This window comes from Rana temporaria, chromosome 8 (assembly GCF_905171775.1).
Source record: "Rana temporaria chromosome 8, aRanTem1.1, whole genome shotgun sequence".
Taxonomy (NCBI): Eukaryota; Metazoa; Chordata; class Amphibia; order Anura; family Ranidae; genus Rana; species Rana temporaria.
Window position 1 is genome coordinate 107,095,347 of NC_053496.1, and position 16,939 is coordinate 107,112,285.

The window sequence follows — 16,939 nt, forward strand, 5'->3', positions numbered from 1 at the left end:
CCTCTGCAGTTTGCACCTAAAGCTACTTGGTGTGTACTGCCCGTGTCCTCTGCAGTTTGCACCTAAAGCTACTTGGTGTGTACTGCCCGTGTCCTCTGCAGTTTGCACCTAAAGCTGCATGGTGTGTACTGCCTGTGTCCTCTGCAGTTTGCACCTAAAGCTACGTGGTGTGTACTGCCCGTGTCCTCTACAGTTTGCACCTAAAGCTACGTAGTGTGTACTGCCTGTGTCCTCTGCAGTGGGCACCATAAAGCTACGTGGTGTGTGTACTGCCTTTGTCCTCTGCAGGCCATTAGTATGTCTGGAAGGAGAACAAGGAGAGGCATAGAGTCACGAGCCGATAAAAGAGGGCAAGCAGGCTCTGCGTCTAGAGGCAACAGTGCTGGTCGTGGACACGGTGCATCCTCATCAGCACGTGGCAGTGGGACACGCTTGTCCTCGTTTTCGGCAGCTGGCCATGTTGAGCCACAACATGCCGAAGACTTGGTAGAATGGATGACCAAGCCGTCCTCATCCTCCTCATCCTCTCTCACCCAGGCTCAGGGTACTTTGTCTGGCAAAGCAGCTGCCAAGGCGTCCTCTTCCCTCTGCTCAATGGCATCAGTCACTCCTTCCCTAGCCCCACCATGTCCTCCTGAGGAGTCCCCCGAACTGTTTGAACACAGTGTGGGGTACATGCTGCATGAGTATGCGCAGCGTTTTGAAGGCTCCGATGATGGTACACAGATAGAGGAAGGCAGTAACGTGAGCCCAGACAGAGGGGGTGCCCAAGAAGGACAGAAATCTGGCAGTCATGTTCCCCCAGCTGCAGCATACTGCCAGGTTTTCTACAGTGATGAGGAGGGAGAGGATGATGAGGTCACTGACTCTACATGGGTGCCTGATAGGAGAGAGGAGGAGGAGGCGGAACAGGCACATCTCCAACAAGGCAGGATGCCCTCCAGGGGCCAGCTTAAGGGCAGCACACCGACTGCATCACAACGCAGAGCTACGCATGTGCAGGGCGCTGCTGTGTCTCAGCGTTATTCCAAAAGTTCTTTGGTGTGGGCCTTTTTTGAGACGAGTGCATCAGATCGCACCACTGCTATTTGCAACATATGTCGCAAGCGTATCTCACGTGGCCAAAACATCACCCGCTTGGGCACCACATGCTTGACCAGACATATGTCGACCTGCCATGCAGTTCATTGGCAAGCGTACCTCAAAGACCCACAACAAAGAACAAAGAGGACCTCCCCCTGCCCCTCATCAGCTGGGATCTCCAACCCCACTAAAGCCTCAGTCCTCTCTGAAGCCTGCACTGATAGGACTAAAGGTATATAATTAGGTGTGTCACAGCCTAGTACATGTGGGCAATCTACTAATCGGTACACCGATGGCAGATTGTACCAGGCAAATTTCCCTGCCCCAGCTGCTGCAGCGCCAAAAAAAGTTCTCTCCCAGCCATCCACATGCCCAGCGGTTGAATGCTAGCTTAGCTAAATTGCAAGCATCTCAACTGCTGCCTTTTCAGTTGGTAGATTCTGCCCCCTTCCGTGAGTTTGTGGAATGTGCGGTACCTCAGTGGCAAGTTCCCAAACGCCACTTTTTCTCACGGAAGGCGATTCCGGCTCTCTACCGCCATGTGGAAGGCAATGTCCATGCCTCGCTGGACAGAGCGGTCAGTGGTAAAGTGCATATTACCGCTGACTCATGGTCCAGCAGGCATGGACATGGACGTTACCTATCTGTCATGGCCCATTGGGTGACTCTGCTGGCAACTGGGAAGGACGCAGGACAAAGTACAGTAGTGTTGGAGGTTGTTCCACCACCACGCCCCCAAAATTCTACTACTGGTTGTGACACACCTCTCTCCTCCACCCCCTCCTCTTCTTCCTCTGTGGCCTCTTCCTGTGCTGATGTGTCCTCGGAACCAGTGGTGCTCTGTAGGTGTTCAAGGGGCTACGCAGGTACGCAGGCAAAGAGATGCCATGCGGTGCTTGAGCTGGTGTGCTTGGGGGACAGGAGCCACACTGGGACAGAGGTTCTGTCAGCTTTGCAGGGGCAGGCTAAGAGGTGGTTGACGCCATGCCAGCTTAAGCCAGGAATGGTGGTTTGCGACAATGGCACCAACCTCCTCTCCGCCCTGCGACAGGGACAACTGACCCATGTGCCCTGTTTTGCTCATGTCCTTAATTTGGTGGTGTCGGTTCTTGGGCAGGTACCTGGGCTTACAGGATGTCCTGAAGCAGGCCAGAAAAGTCTGTGTGCATTTCCGACTGTCATATAATGCCAGTGCTCGGCTGGCAGACCTCCAAAGGGAATACAACCTGCCCAAGAACCGCCTAATATGTGACATGTCCACTAGGTGGAACTCTACGTTGTCCATGCTACAGCGGCTGCACACACAGCAGCAGCAGAACTGGGTCAGGGGAGCTTTTTTCTTTCCCCACACCAGTGGACCATGATCAGGGATGCATGCACTGTCCTGTCACCAATGGAGGAGGCCACGAGGATGGTGAGCAGTGACAGTGCATGCATCAGTGAGACTGTCCCTCTTTTTCACATGTTGGGGCACACGCTGCGTGGAATAATGGACAGGGCCCTTGAGGCAGAACAGAGGGAGGAAGAGGACTTACTTACCTCTCAAGGCCCCCTTTATCCAGACAGTGTTCCTGCTTGAAGTGACAAGTGCTTTTGCGCTAAAATGGATCCTAAATGAGTGAATCCACCAAAAATATATAGTGCAGCAAAACCTAATTATGTTTACATAACATAAAACAGGAATATAAATAAATGGTGATTCTGCGCAACATATCACACTAATGGAACAGTGATATCACATAAGCAAGATAAATGTAAGAGCTGACAAATAATCAGCATATAGTATTAAATGCAAAGAGAATAGTGAGTCCAAATATAAATATATATATACTCAAATAATGAATAGTGAGTCCAAAATATATAATACTCATAAGGCGAATGTGCAAAAATATATAAAGAATATTGTGCAAAAAAAAAAAAAAAAAAAAAAAAACGGAATGGAAGTTCAATCCCAATAGTAAACACAAATCAGCTGTCAGGGCAGATATTCTGAATGCACTGGATGAAGGTGAGCACCAGCTCTATGGTGTGAGTGCACGGCCGTGCGATAGAAGATAAACCAGATCCCTGGCTGAGCTCCCGGGACTCTTACCTCTCAGCCCTCCTAAATGGGCATTGATGTACAGGTCACTCGCAGCCTTCTATGGATGGTCCCTGATGTTTCCTCTCTTGATCTGATGGATCCTTCCTTAGTTGGGACAGATGCTCCTCGAAACCAGATGGATGATGTGGGTTATAAGAGAGAGAGAGAGGGGACTCCCATAGTGAGGTAACGTTTGGTGCAGGTAAAATATGTTTATTGAGGAAAAACCTGCACTTACATTAAAAGAAAAATAAAAGTGCAACGAGGAAACAAACAAGCGGCGTTTGAATCGCCAGCTTACGTCACTCCGGGTGTACGTCCTCCAATTCCTACGCGTTACGACACCACGTGTCTTCGTCTGGGGAATCTCCAGACGAAGACACGTGGTGTCGTAACGCGTAGGAATTGGAGGACGTACACCCGGAGTGACGTAAGCTGGCGATTCAAACGCCGCTTGTTTGTTTCCTCGTTGCACTTTTATTTTTCTTTTAATGTAAGTGCAGGTTTTTCCTCAATAAACATATTTTACCTGCACCAAACGTTACCTCACTATGGGAGTCCCCTCTCTCTCTCTCTTATAACCCACATCATCCATCTGGTTTCGAGGAGCATCTGTCCCAACTAAGGAAGGATCCATCAGATCAAGAGAGGAAACATCAGGGACCATCCATAGAAGGCTGCGAGTGACCTGTACATCAATGCCCATTTAGGAGGGCTGAGAGGTAAGAGTCCCGGGAGCTCAGCCAGGGATCTGGTTTATCTTCTATCGCACGGCCGTGCACTCACACCATAGAGCTGGTGCTCACCTTCATCCAGTGCATTCAGAATATCTGCCCTGACAGCTGATTTGTGTTTACTATTGGGATTGAACTTCCATTCCGTTTTTTTTTTTTTTTTTTTTTTTTTTTTTTTTTTTTTGCACAATATTCTTTATATATTTTTGCACATTCGCCTTATGAGTATTATATATTTTGGACTCACTATTCATTATTTGAGTATATATATATTTATATTTGGACTCACTATTCTCTTTGCATTTAATACTATATGCTGATTATTTGTCAGCTCTTACATTTATCTTGCTTATGTGATATCAGTGTTCCTGCTTGCCCACCTATCACACAGGAAGAGGACGAGGAGGAGGAGGATTGTGTCAGCATGGAAGTGGAGCCTAGCACTCAGCATCAGCCTTCAAGGAAGACGTAGCAGTCGTGGTGGGAACAATTGTGAATTCCAGACTGGACTATGCAAATGCCCTTTACCTCGGGCTCCCAAAGTACCAAATCGCTCGTCTGCAAGTCGTACAGAATACGGCCGCCAGACTGGTGACTGGGAAAAGGACATGGGAATCAATCTCACCTTCGCTGAGAACCCTTCACTGGTTGCCAGTAAAAGACAGAATTGTATTTAAAGCACTCTGCCTAACACACAAGTGCATCCATGGGAAGGCTCCACAATATCTTTGCGACAAGATAGAACCTCACAATTCTAATCGCGTTCTGCGATCCACTGACCAAAATCTGGTCAAGGTTCCAAAAACCAAATACAAGTCCAAAGGAGAAAGAAGGTTTGCTTTTCAAGGTCCGAGACTATGGAAAGCTTTACCAACCAGCGTTCGGTTGGAGGAAAACCACCTGACTTTCAGAAGACGGATAAAAACTCTGCTCTTTTGAGGTCATGAGACACGAAACATCAAGCGCCCAGTTTGCATGTGCCTCGCTATATAAGTTTTTCATTCATTCATTCAAGGGATCAATTACAGTCCCAAGGAACCCATGGACTTGTACGTGGCTGGGATGAGGTGGCTGCGGATCATGTCGTCCTCAGTGACCCAGAGGACTCTGCACCGAATGCCTCAGCAAACCTACGTTGTATGGCCTCCCTGATCCTGCAAAGCCTGCGCAAGGATCCTCGTATTCGTGCTATCAAGGAGAGGGATCATTACTGGCTGGCAACTCTCCTTGATCCACATTACAAGAATAAGGTTGCGGACCTTATCTTGCAGGCGCAGAGGGAGCAGAAGATGAAACATCTTCGGGAGGCCTTGCAGAAAGGTCTGTGCAACGCGTTCCCAGAGACTTGGGGGGTTACAAAATCCTGGTCCTGGACAACGTGTTGCTGAGGCTTCGGTCAGTCACAGAAGGAGCGGTGGAGAAGGTGGCCGTCTGACTGATGCGTTCAGACAATTTTTTAGTCCGCAGCCCCAAGGTATGACCAGTTCCAGCAACCATTGCCAGCGTCTGTTTTACATTGGGGCAAGATCAGACTTGGACACCTGTCCCACCGAAAATTCTCTGTCTTACTGGGTCTTGAGGATGGATCACTGGCCAGAGCTTGCACAGTACGCAATTGAGATACTGGCTTGTCCTGCATCCAGCGCTCTTTCAGAACGCACATTCAGTGCTGCTGGAGGCTTTGTAACCAATCACAGGGTGCGCCTCTCCACCGACTCGGTCGATCGACTGACCTTCATAAAAATGAATCAGGCTTGGATCACCACCAGCTACCAAGCACATGATGCTGATGTAACTGAATAATTTTTTTTTTAAATGTCAGATCCCTTCAAGACTGCCTATACTGTTATGCTGAGTGACTATCCTTTTCCTTCTCAATGATCATGCTGATCGCTTGTAAGAACATTTTTGGTTCTGGGCACCGCCACCAGTGGCTAAGGCCCAATTTTTCTGCCCCTGTTTAACAGGGGCGTGTAATTAACATTTTTGATGCAATACTTTGCAGCGGGCTCATTCCTGCGCTCCAACTAGAGTATCTGTGAGGGGTTGCAGTGTTGTGGCACCACCACCAGTGGCTAAGGCCCAATTTTTCTGCCCCTGTTCAACTGGAGCATGTAATTACAATTCTTGATCTAATATTTCACAGCAGGGCCCATTCCTGTGCCCACCAAGAGTAACTGTGAGGGCTTACAGAGTTGTGGCACCAGCACAACCATCACCACCAACAAAGGCCCAATTTTTCTGCCCCTGTTCAACAGGGGGAAGTAATTACAATTATTGATCTATTATTTCACAGCAGGGCCCATTCCTGTGCCCACCAAGAGTAACTGTGAGGGCTTATAGAGTTGTGGCACCAGCACCTAAGGCCCAATTGTTTTACCACTGTTCATCAATGGCATGTAATTACAATTCTTGATATAATAGTTCACACAGCAGGGCGTTCCAGCGCCCACCAAGACTAACTGTGAGGGCTTACAGTGTTGTGGCAACACCAACACCTAGGGCCCAAATTTATGCAGAGTATATACGGCAGGCCCCTACTTTCAAACATCCAACTTACAAACGACTCCTACTTGCAAACAGAAGGAGACAACAGGAAGTGAGAGGAAATCTACCCCTAGGAAGGGAAATTCTCTTCTGTAAGAGGTGTCTCCTGTCCACTGATGCTTTATCACCAATCCTTGTTTCACTAAAAAAAACAAATTTTCAAAACATCATTTGTCATTGGGACAGAAAGTGAATTGCAATCTTCTGAACAGCTGCACACAGACAGCAAAACAAATGTTTACAGGGGTGATAACCCTTTCTCTATGTTTTCAGAAAAGCTTAAAAATAGATTTTATGGCTGAAGCTACACTTTAAAAAAGTACCAGTTCAAAATTACAAACAGATTCTACTTAACAACAAACCTACAGTGCCTGTCTTGTTTGCAACGCCTGTATAATGCTGTTCAAAGTATAAAGGGTCAAAGGGGCTTGGAATGACCTGGGGGGAGTAGGGGGAAACCCATGCTATTTTCTTAATGATTTTCATCCATATTGCAGGGACCAGACATTACATTAAAGCCGCAAGCAGTTTTAAATTACTTTTTTCTTATAGTAATCTCATTTTGTGCAGGGACAGTTCTAAACATGTGCCACCTCACAGGCATACTACCGCTCCCATACCGCAGACCCGCACATGAGGCTCTGGCCGCTCTGCTTGGCTCCATTGCACCATGACATCACACAACATGCTCAGGCACCGCCTCCACCAGAGCTGCCCGATCACACTGTAGCAAGCACTCGGGTGGTCCCAGCCAGCTCCGGACCAAGCTGAGCGTCACAGCCATATTTTTTACTGCCAACCTTTTACTTTTACTGGCATTTACTGGCAGGAGAAAATGGCCTGTTTTTTACTGGCTGTCAATAAAAATACTGGCGGTTGGCAACACTGCCCAGTGCAGTGATTGGTATTTATATCTGGTGCCCACCATTCCAGTGCAATGTTTGGTGTTTATCTGGTGCCTACCATCCCAATGCACTGATTGGTGTTTATCTGGACCCTACCATTCCAATGCAGTGATTGGTATTTATATCTGGTACCAACTATCCCAGTGCAATGTTTGGTGTTTATCTGGTGCCTACCATTCCAGTGCAGTGATTAGTATTTATATCTGGTGCCTGGTGACATCAGAGGCTATCAGCCTAATGGCGTGGCACATGCTCCATAAAAAGTGCTAGGTCAAGTCAATGAAAACAAAACAAAAGGACAACACACTGCCCAGGGAAGCTGTTTCGATCATAACAAAGAAATTGCTTGCAAACGTTTTCTAAGGTTACTGCACTTTTCACCTCATCGCTGCTCTATTGAAGCATATAGGTGTCTTCATTCATGTGACTGAAAATACAGGCTGCAGCTAAAAAAAGCCAGGTTGTATATCTGCTGCAATCTGTGAATAGAACTGTTATATTGCAGTATTTAACCCTACAAAACACTATACAGTTCTCTAAAGAACAATATAAATGCAGATATGTAAAACATCAACTTTTTATAGCTCACTTAGAAGTATTTAATTATTTATCATAAAGAAAGCAGGGATGTTTTAGATCAAGATGAAAATGTAAAAAAATATATTATAAAAAAAACAGCTTACAGCACTACAAGAAGCCTAATGTTCTCCAGAAGAGACTGCAACCGTATACAACAACCATATACCTCAGGCAAGAAGAAGTTCTTGCAAAGTAAAGATATTTCAGCATTTACTCTATCATATTGTATATGGTAAAAAGATTCTTACAGAGAACTGATAACGTGGAATTGTCTCGTAGTCCAGCGGCACAGCAACTCGCACACGGATATCTGCCTTTCCTTGGACAGAAGTTGGAGAAATGATGAAATGGTTGGAGTTGTTTCCCACCAGGTAAACGTCAAAGGCACTGTTCATACCCTGCGTAAGAATATTAAAACAATAATTTCAGATGATAAACGAATATAACATTGTATATTCAGTAAACATACTAGTCAGTATGATTTGCAGAAATTAATTTATACACATTACCAATACTACTTGAGTTCTGCTCGGTTACATTTTACCTTAAATATTTTTCTTCTATTAATGCATTTTCCACTTTCCATGGTTCCTTGATTACTACTAACATCCTTGGGTTCTTGAGACACATATCTAGAAAGCAGTTATGTAAAGGGAAATAGTGGCACAGAACATCTCTCAGTGACAGGAGGGATTTTCCACTCTTTAGTATAACAGCAGGTATTTTTATGCCTTGTTTTAGCGTTTTACTATTTAAACATTATGCACAGTGCATTCGAGTACAGTCATTCACATCACTTATTCTTGCAACGGATGTTACAAGCTCTTGTCAAGACCATAACCACAAGTTACCAGTATTGTATTGAAAATTGGTAGAAGAGAGGCAGCATACAGTAAATACATGAAAAGCATTATAGATGCATGTAGTTTGTGATCCAAAAAATTCTAAACTGGTCCTACTCACAAAATGACATGAAGATATTAATTTGGTATCAAACCTTTGTTATATCATACAGGTATTGATTTAATTCTAGGGGGACCTGATTGAGGTGGGAGACCCAACTCAAACTATCCAATCCCCCATTTAGATTCCCTGTCAACAAATTTTCTCTTAACCACCCAAATATTGCCACAATATTTTGTTTTTTGAAGACACTGCTAGACATTTTGAACTGCAGTCCTCCCACCTTCTGGTAAAATGTTGTTTTAGACATATTTAGATCATTACCTCTCTGAGAAAATGCTAAGGGCCAGATTCACGTAGCTGCGGCGCAGCGTAACGTAACCCGTTTACGTTACACCGCCGCAAGTTTTCAGATTTAGTGCCCGATCCACAAAGCACTTACCTGGAAATTTGCGGCGGTGTATCGTAAACACATCCGGCGCAAGGCGGCCCAATTCAAATGGGGCGGGTACCATTTAAATTAGGCGCGCTCCCGCGCCGGATGTACTGCGCATGCTCTTGTCGCAAATTTCCTGACGTGCTTTGCGCGAAATTACGACGCGCCAACGTTTTGAGAATCGCGACGTGCTCAAAGTACTTACGCCGGGAAAAAGAAAAATTTAAAAAAAAATTCAAAGCGACGCGGGAAAGACAGGCATACTTTAACATGGTGGAGTACTTTTACACCATATTAAAGGTGCCCTATCTTTGCGACAGAAATCTAACACTTGCGACGACGTAACGACGGGAAAAACCTTCGTGGATTGCCGTAACTCCTTATTTGCATACTCAACGCTGGTTTACGATGCAAACTCCCCCCAGCGGCGGCCGCGGTATTGCATCCTAAGATCCGACAGTGTAAGTCCATTACACCTGTCGGATCTAAGGGATATCTATGCGTAACTGATTCTATGAATCAGTCGCATAGATACTCTCTTTTGTGAATCTGGCCCTAAGTGCTGTATATGTGCATTATACGCAGATACAGCACTCTACAAAGTAGACATATATGGGGTTGACTTACAGTGCCTGCCGCCGAGAATGTGTTTTTAGCACGACAGCATCGCGCTGATTCTCGGCGACAGGGTGCCGACATCTCGCACTCGCTGGAATAGTAAAAGCACATTCCAGCGAGTGCGTCATAGAAGCGACGGGGATCCGACTTGGATTCCCGCCAATTCTACACGTGTGCGGCGTTTGGTATGAATCCTGAGGGGGAACTCCCCGCCGGATTTTAAATAAAAATCCGTCATGGGTTCCCCCCTCAGGAGCATACCAGGCCCTTAGGTCTGGTATGGGTTGTAGGGAGACCCCCCCAACCCCGAAAAACCGACGTAGGGGGTCCCCCTACAATCCATACCAGACCTGTATCCAAAGCACGCTACCCGGCCAGCCATGAAGGGAGTGGGGACGAGCGAGGGGCCCCCCTCCTGAGCCGTACCAGGCTGCAAGCCCTCAACATGGGGGGGGTCGGGTGCTCTGGGGCAGGGGGGCGCACTGCGGGCCCCCCCCACCTCAGAGCACCCTGTCCCCATGTTGATAAGGACAGGGCCTCTTCCCGACAACCATGGCCGTTGGTTGTCGTGGGTCTGCGGGCGGGGGGCTTATCGGAATCTGGGAGCCCCTTCAAATAAGGGGGCCCACAGATACCGGCCCCCCACCCTAAGTGAATGAGTATGGGGTACAACGTACCCCTACCCATTCACCTGCAAGAAAAGTGTTAACACAAATAAACAACACAGGGTATTAAAATATTTTTATTAGTCTGCTCCGGAGGCCCCCCCTGTCTTCTTTAGCTCTTTCAGCAGGGGGGGCTTCTTCTTCACCGCCGTCTGGTTCTCTTCCGCTCTCCGGGGGGGCTTCTTCTTCTTCCGCTGTCCGGGGGTCTCCTCCGCTCTCCTTCTGCTCTCCGGGGGTCCTCTCCGCTCTCCAGGAGTCTTCTTCTATTTTCGCCGCTCTCCGCTGTTGACTCGGCGCACCCCGGGTCTTCCTCCCGCTGTCCGGTGCCTTCTCCTTCAGGGCTGGCCGCCGCTATACTAACGGCAGCCAGTCCGCTCTTCTGTGACGTCATCTTCTTCACTTCTCTTCTTCAGCCTTCTCCCGATGTTGACCCGCCGACTCTTCTCGCTGCAATGACGGGTGCGCGGCTTGCATCCGACTTATAAAGGCCTCACAGTCCCATCATGCTCCGGTACCTACCCACGTGGGTAGGTACCACGTGGGTAGTATAGCGGCGGCCAGCCCTGAAGGAGAAGGCACCGGACAGCGGGAGGAAGAACCGGGGTGCGCCGAGTCAACAGCGGAGAGCGGCAAAAATAGAAGAAGACTCCTGGAGAGCGGAGAAGACCCCCGAAGAGCAGAAGGAGAGCGGAGGAGACCCCCGGACAGCGGAAGAAGAAGCCCCCCCGGAGAGCGGAAGAGAACCAGACGGCGGTGAAGAAGAAGCCCCCCTGCTGAAAGAGCTAAAGAAGACAGGGGGGCCTCCGAAGCAGACTATATTTTAATACCCTGTGTTGTTTATTTGTGTTAACACTTTTCTTGCAGGTGAATGGGTAGGGGTACGATGTACCCCATACTCATTCACTTAGGGTGGGGGGGCCGGTATCTGGGGGCCCCCTTATTTGAGGGGGCTACCAGATTCCGATAAGCCCCCCGCCCGCAGACCCCAACAACCAACGGCCAGGGTTGTCGGGAAGAGGCCCTGTCCTTATCAACATGGGGACAGGGTGCTCTGGGGTGGGGGGGGCCCGCAGTGCGCCCCCCTGCCCCAGAGCACCTGACCCCCCCATGTTGAGGGCATGCAGCCTGGTACGGCTCAGGAGGGGGGGCGCTCGCTCGTCCCCACTCCCTTCCTGGCCAGCCGGGTAGCGTGCTTTGGATACGGGTCTGGTATGGATTGTAGGGGGACCCCTACGTCGGTTTTTCAGCGTAGGGGGGTCTCCCTACAACCCATACCAGACCTAAGGGCCTGGTATGCTCCTGGGGGGGAACCCATGCCGTTTTTTTATTTAAAAATTGGCGTGGAGTTCTCCCTCGGGAATGCATACCAAATGCCGACGCTAGAATTGGCGGGAATCCAAGTCGGATCTCCCGTCGCTTCTACAGTATGACGGCTTTGTCTCCATCGCAGTTGGCCAGCTCGGCGCTGGCTCCCGCGATGGGGCTCGTAGGTGCTCAATCTCGCAGAGAAAGGGAGCGAGATTGACACAATATCACGGTCACCCACTGTACTAAAACTGGAGTACAAAATCTTGGTGCAGCTATGCATGGTAGCCAATCAGCTTCCAACTTCAGCTTGTTCAATTAAGCTTTCACAAAAAAAAAAAAAAAAAAAAACTATAAGGCGATTAGTTTCTATGCAGGGCTGCACCAAATTTTGCACTTTCCAGTTTTAGTAAATCAACCCCACAGTATAACTCTTGGGTCTAAATTACCATGTATACTCATGTAGAAGCTGACCCGAATATAAGCCGAGGCACCTAATTTTACTAAAACTGGGAAAACGTATTGACTCGAGTATAAGCCTAGGGTGTCCATCTGCATGCCTCACTTTGCCTCACTGTGTCCATTTGCCCATGCCTCACTGTGCCCATGCCTCACTGTGCCAATGCCTCACTGTGCCAATGCCTCACTGTGCCAATGACTAGACTTAAATTTAACATGGGAGTACATAGAAGGGGTAATATATACTCCTATATAATTTTTGATACATACTGCACATTTTGAGTTTGGTCACTCATTTTTTCTTGTTTGTGGTTCATTCATTTACTTACACACCTTGGTTGTGATTTATCACATACCTGGAGCGCTTATCACTTATTCATCTCATTTCCCCTTTTTTGTGTTATGTGAACACTTTTAGATATAGCTGCCCCAGGTACAATTTGTACACTATTTTTTCATATTTTGTTTACTCACAGTAGCGCATCGGAACTTATTATATATTATACATAGAAGGGGTGCCTGGTTTGAAAAATCGGTACTCCCCGACCGTAGGTCCCCCAGACAGCAAACTTGTAGAGGAGAACTTGGGCTACATATGTGCCAAGTTCCGGGTCCAGGGAACCTACGGACTGCCAGTACCGGGTCCCCAAAGTTACCGGAGAAATTACCGTTTAACATGGGAGTCTATGGAAGCGGTGCCCGAATTTGAAAAATTGGTGCTCCCCGGGCCTTAGGTCCTCCGGACAACAATCTTTATACGGTATATACGGTACTTAAGGTTTCATAAGGGGACAAAAATTAAAGTGTGCGTATAAGGTATAATGTTCTGTGCAGGGCAAGGTGACAAACTTTTTTTTAAATAATACATAAAATCATCCGAAGCCAATCATTAATAACTGAAGGCAAAACTTTTACTTTCTGAAAAGAGTGAAGAGGTTTAAGTACAATTATCAGTTTTTTTTTAACAGAAGTGCAACTTTAAGATATATATATATATATATATATATATATATATATATAAAAAAAAAAAGTGTAAATTTTATTGGCTGTAATGCCATTGCAAATATTACCTGAGTACACAAACTTAACAGTTCTCTGTTAACAATGAAAACAAGTAACATTTTTATAAATAAAACCAAGTTTCATAAACAAGAATATTGATTTTTGTCCAATGTTAATGTTAACGTCAAATTTCAATTTAGTTTTAGTCATATTCTTTCGAATAAAATGCCATTTTATTTTTAGTCATATTTTAGTCATCTGAATTGAAACTGAATTTTATTTCTGTTTAGGTTTGCTCACTGAAAACTGATGAAAATATGTTCATCAACAAAATGAATGCTGCTTGGTGACAACCAGGGATTCCCTCTCTTTGGAGGGATTTCCTCTCAATTCCTGTTTTGGCTATCAGATGGAAAGTAGGGAAAAATATCCTCACTGGGATATGGTCATAAAACAGGAGTTATAACCCTCTAATTCTATCCAAAATAAAAAATAGGAACTTTGACTTACCTGTAAATTCCTAATATTGAAGTATGGTAGAGGACACAGGACTGGTATTCATAGACCAGGGGCTATATGCCACTACCTTTAATTGACTGGACACTGGCAAACACTATGGGGTAGATTTACTAAAACTGGTGCACTCAGAATCTGTGTTCAAAAAACTTGTTCAGTTAAGCGTTGGCAATAAAACCTGAAAGCTCATTGGTTTCTCTGCAGAGTTGCACCAGATTTTGCACTCTCCAGCTTTAGTAAATAACCCCCTTTGTGTTTCAACACTAAAGTTGTTAAAGCAAGCAACTGTTCAATTAGGTAGAGAGGAATAGGGGACCTTGGGCCAGCAAGTTTCATCTGTTTAGAAGAGTCAAATGCATATCTGCCAGAAGTCTGAGTATGTCTGTACAATGTTCTTCTAGGCAAATATGATGCTATGCGAATCACATAGCCCATTGCCATCTCTATCTTGTACATCAAACAAGGGAGGATGTTTAGGAGAGATTAGGCATAAACCAGGTATTTAATCCAAAAAGTCACCAAAGTGTTTAATGCAAAGCCCAGTGAATTCCTGGACTTGGATACAAATTTGTTTAGCTTGTTGTTGAGCCTTTAGTCCACATTTAGTATTCCCCCACCTTTGAAAGAGATTGTGTAGGATGTCAGGGGTGCAGAGACCACTATCCCAGGTTTAGGCATTGGTGACTTAGGAAATATGCCTGCCAACTGTCCACTCAGAACGTGGATTGCTGAGAGAGATGGAAAGTAAGTTTCTGCCACTAAGGTGAATTACACTCATGCTATTTAGGACTACTAAGCTTCTAGTGCTCCCTTAATGATTTATGTATGCCAACAAAAAAAAAATTTGGATAGCTGCGTTTCTGGAAAAGAAGTGCAGTCATGTGTGGCTCATATGTGGTTGGCGAGCTGCACCTTTACACAGGGTGGCAAGTTCACCTTGTTATGAATTGAGGGGTTAGAAATGCACATACTGTATGCTAAAACTTTTATTTGCTTGGAATAAAGATCACGATTCTCTCCAGATTTTCGGCATAACTTCATCTTTTACATTTTACATTTTTTGGTTGTTGCTGTATTGTTGTTCTCGGCGCATCGAGGCCTACGGGTAACTGACTGCGTTTTGTACCATTTTGTACTTTTAAGAATTTTAATAAATAAATAAAATATATTTTACATTATACAAAAAATTGGGCTAACTTTACGGTTTCGTATTTTTTTTATTAATTGAAGTATATTATTTCCTAAAAAATTGCTTTTGAAAGACTGCCGCACAAATACAGTGTCACATAAAATATTGCAACAATCTCCATTTTATTCTCTAGGGTCTCTGATAAAAATATGTATATATAAAGTTTGGGGGTTCTAAGTAATTTTCTAGCAACAAGTGTCAAAAAAGCTTTAGTCTTTAAAGGGTAATTTCACCTTTACAGAAAAATCTGTATGGTGAACTTACACTGAATCCCCTCCTCATTCCTGCCCCAGTTCCGCTGACCAGGAGCCTAGTGATCATCTGCTAGGAGACCACATATAGCTGCCACACCAGTCTGGGGCTTAGAAATCCTCTTGGCTAAATCTCCTTAATGTACCTTGTAAGGAGGTACATATACGAGCATTCTAATTGGTCCGCGCCATCACATGGGCAGCACCGACCAATCAGAACCCGTCCTGTCACCTCAGGGGAAGAGGAGAGAAAGTTGAACTTACACTTTAAGTGGTTAAACTGACCTCATTTACAGACTGAAGTTCATTCCGTTGATCTAAAAGAACCAAGAGATACATTGTTTCTCTTTATCGCCTTTGATAAACATTTGCCGGCGGAGTTATTTTTTTCTTTCGACAGCTCTGAGCAGAGAACAGCTCTTCACTTGTTTAGCATGAATCAGGAAAATGTTGTATTAAGATCGCGAGGGCAGTTAAATCGTAATCACAATTTTTTAACGATTAATCGTGCAGCTCTACTGTATGCATACACTTCAATCTAGATTTGTGTTGATTTTAATTTTGCTACTTCAAAATTGGTTTGTATCTGTGCCAGACATAGTAAAACTGGGGAGTGGCTTAACTATGTGGCCATAGGCTAGGTTAAGGGCAGTGGATTTTGTTTACTTATGGGGTCTCAAAGCGTGTACATATACAGTACATAAAGTGTAAATGCAGCATATGTAATGTATTTAAACTTTCTATACACTATTTACAGATAGTAAATTGTGTATACAGTTATTTAACAAGAAAAAAAAAAGTTATCAGCATTGTAAAAGAAAGCTTCAAATCAAAACACCTAGTCCCTTTTCAAGGGTTTATACGCTTTCCCTTTTCATTACTCTTTACCATTCATGTATACTGTACCATTAAAATGAATGTTATAATTTAAAGACTTCATTGGAAGTTTATTGCTGTATCCTTGTCTCCAGAGAAAACATGTATTGGCAGTTGTGCTAGGTAGATATGTGACATGTGAAGCACTTTAAATGCTCTCTTCAGCAATGTTAAAGCTGTAGGTGTACTCTATAATTATGGCTACTGCAGTATGCATTGGGAAATCACAGCACAGTTCTGAATACTGATTTAAAAGCAATAATCTTTGTGACAAGGGCTGAATAAAAACCAGTGACGGAATTGTTGAATGAATTTATTGTGCCTTAAAACTGACTACTGTCTAGTCTACCATACAATACATGGCTTTAAAGATATTTTCTTATACATCACAATAGCTGGTTAAAAACTTAAAATTGTTCAAAGCTGTTTAGACAAAAGATATTATTTGTTTGCAATAGTATTGCTTGAATCGATCCATCTATGGTCGCTGCTGCCACCTCCATTCAGGTGTCTGTCCCCTTGTCAGGCACCTGAATTACAGCGGTAGTTTTTGGTGAAAAGCGGGTGCCATGCTTGGCGCTCGCTGTTCACTCAGCGTTGTGTTAGGAAAGCGAATAAATCGATTTCCTAACACTGACCTGCCTCTCAGCCAATAAGGTGCTCAGGTCTGTTACCTGTCCCCTGATTGGCTGAAACAGGCGCTGTGATTGGACACCTGATAGAGAGGATAGGAGAAGACATCGAGAAGTGTGGACATGGAGGATGCCACCGTGACCCGCTGAGAGACA

At 45.3% G+C, this 16,939-nt stretch overlaps 1 protein-coding gene across 1 annotated transcript in view; it reads right to left on the reverse strand.

Moving 5' to 3' along the window:
* Positions 1-16,939, reverse strand: part of LOC120910431 (cadherin-23-like) — a 299,339-nt gene that overhangs the window by 16,530 nt on the left and 265,870 nt on the right. The window contains exon 9 of the mRNA XM_040322191.1: positions 8,180-8,329. Coding sequence (XP_040178125.1) covers positions 8,180-8,329 — 150 coding nt within the window. The remainder of the gene's footprint in view (positions 1-8,179; positions 8,330-16,939) is intronic.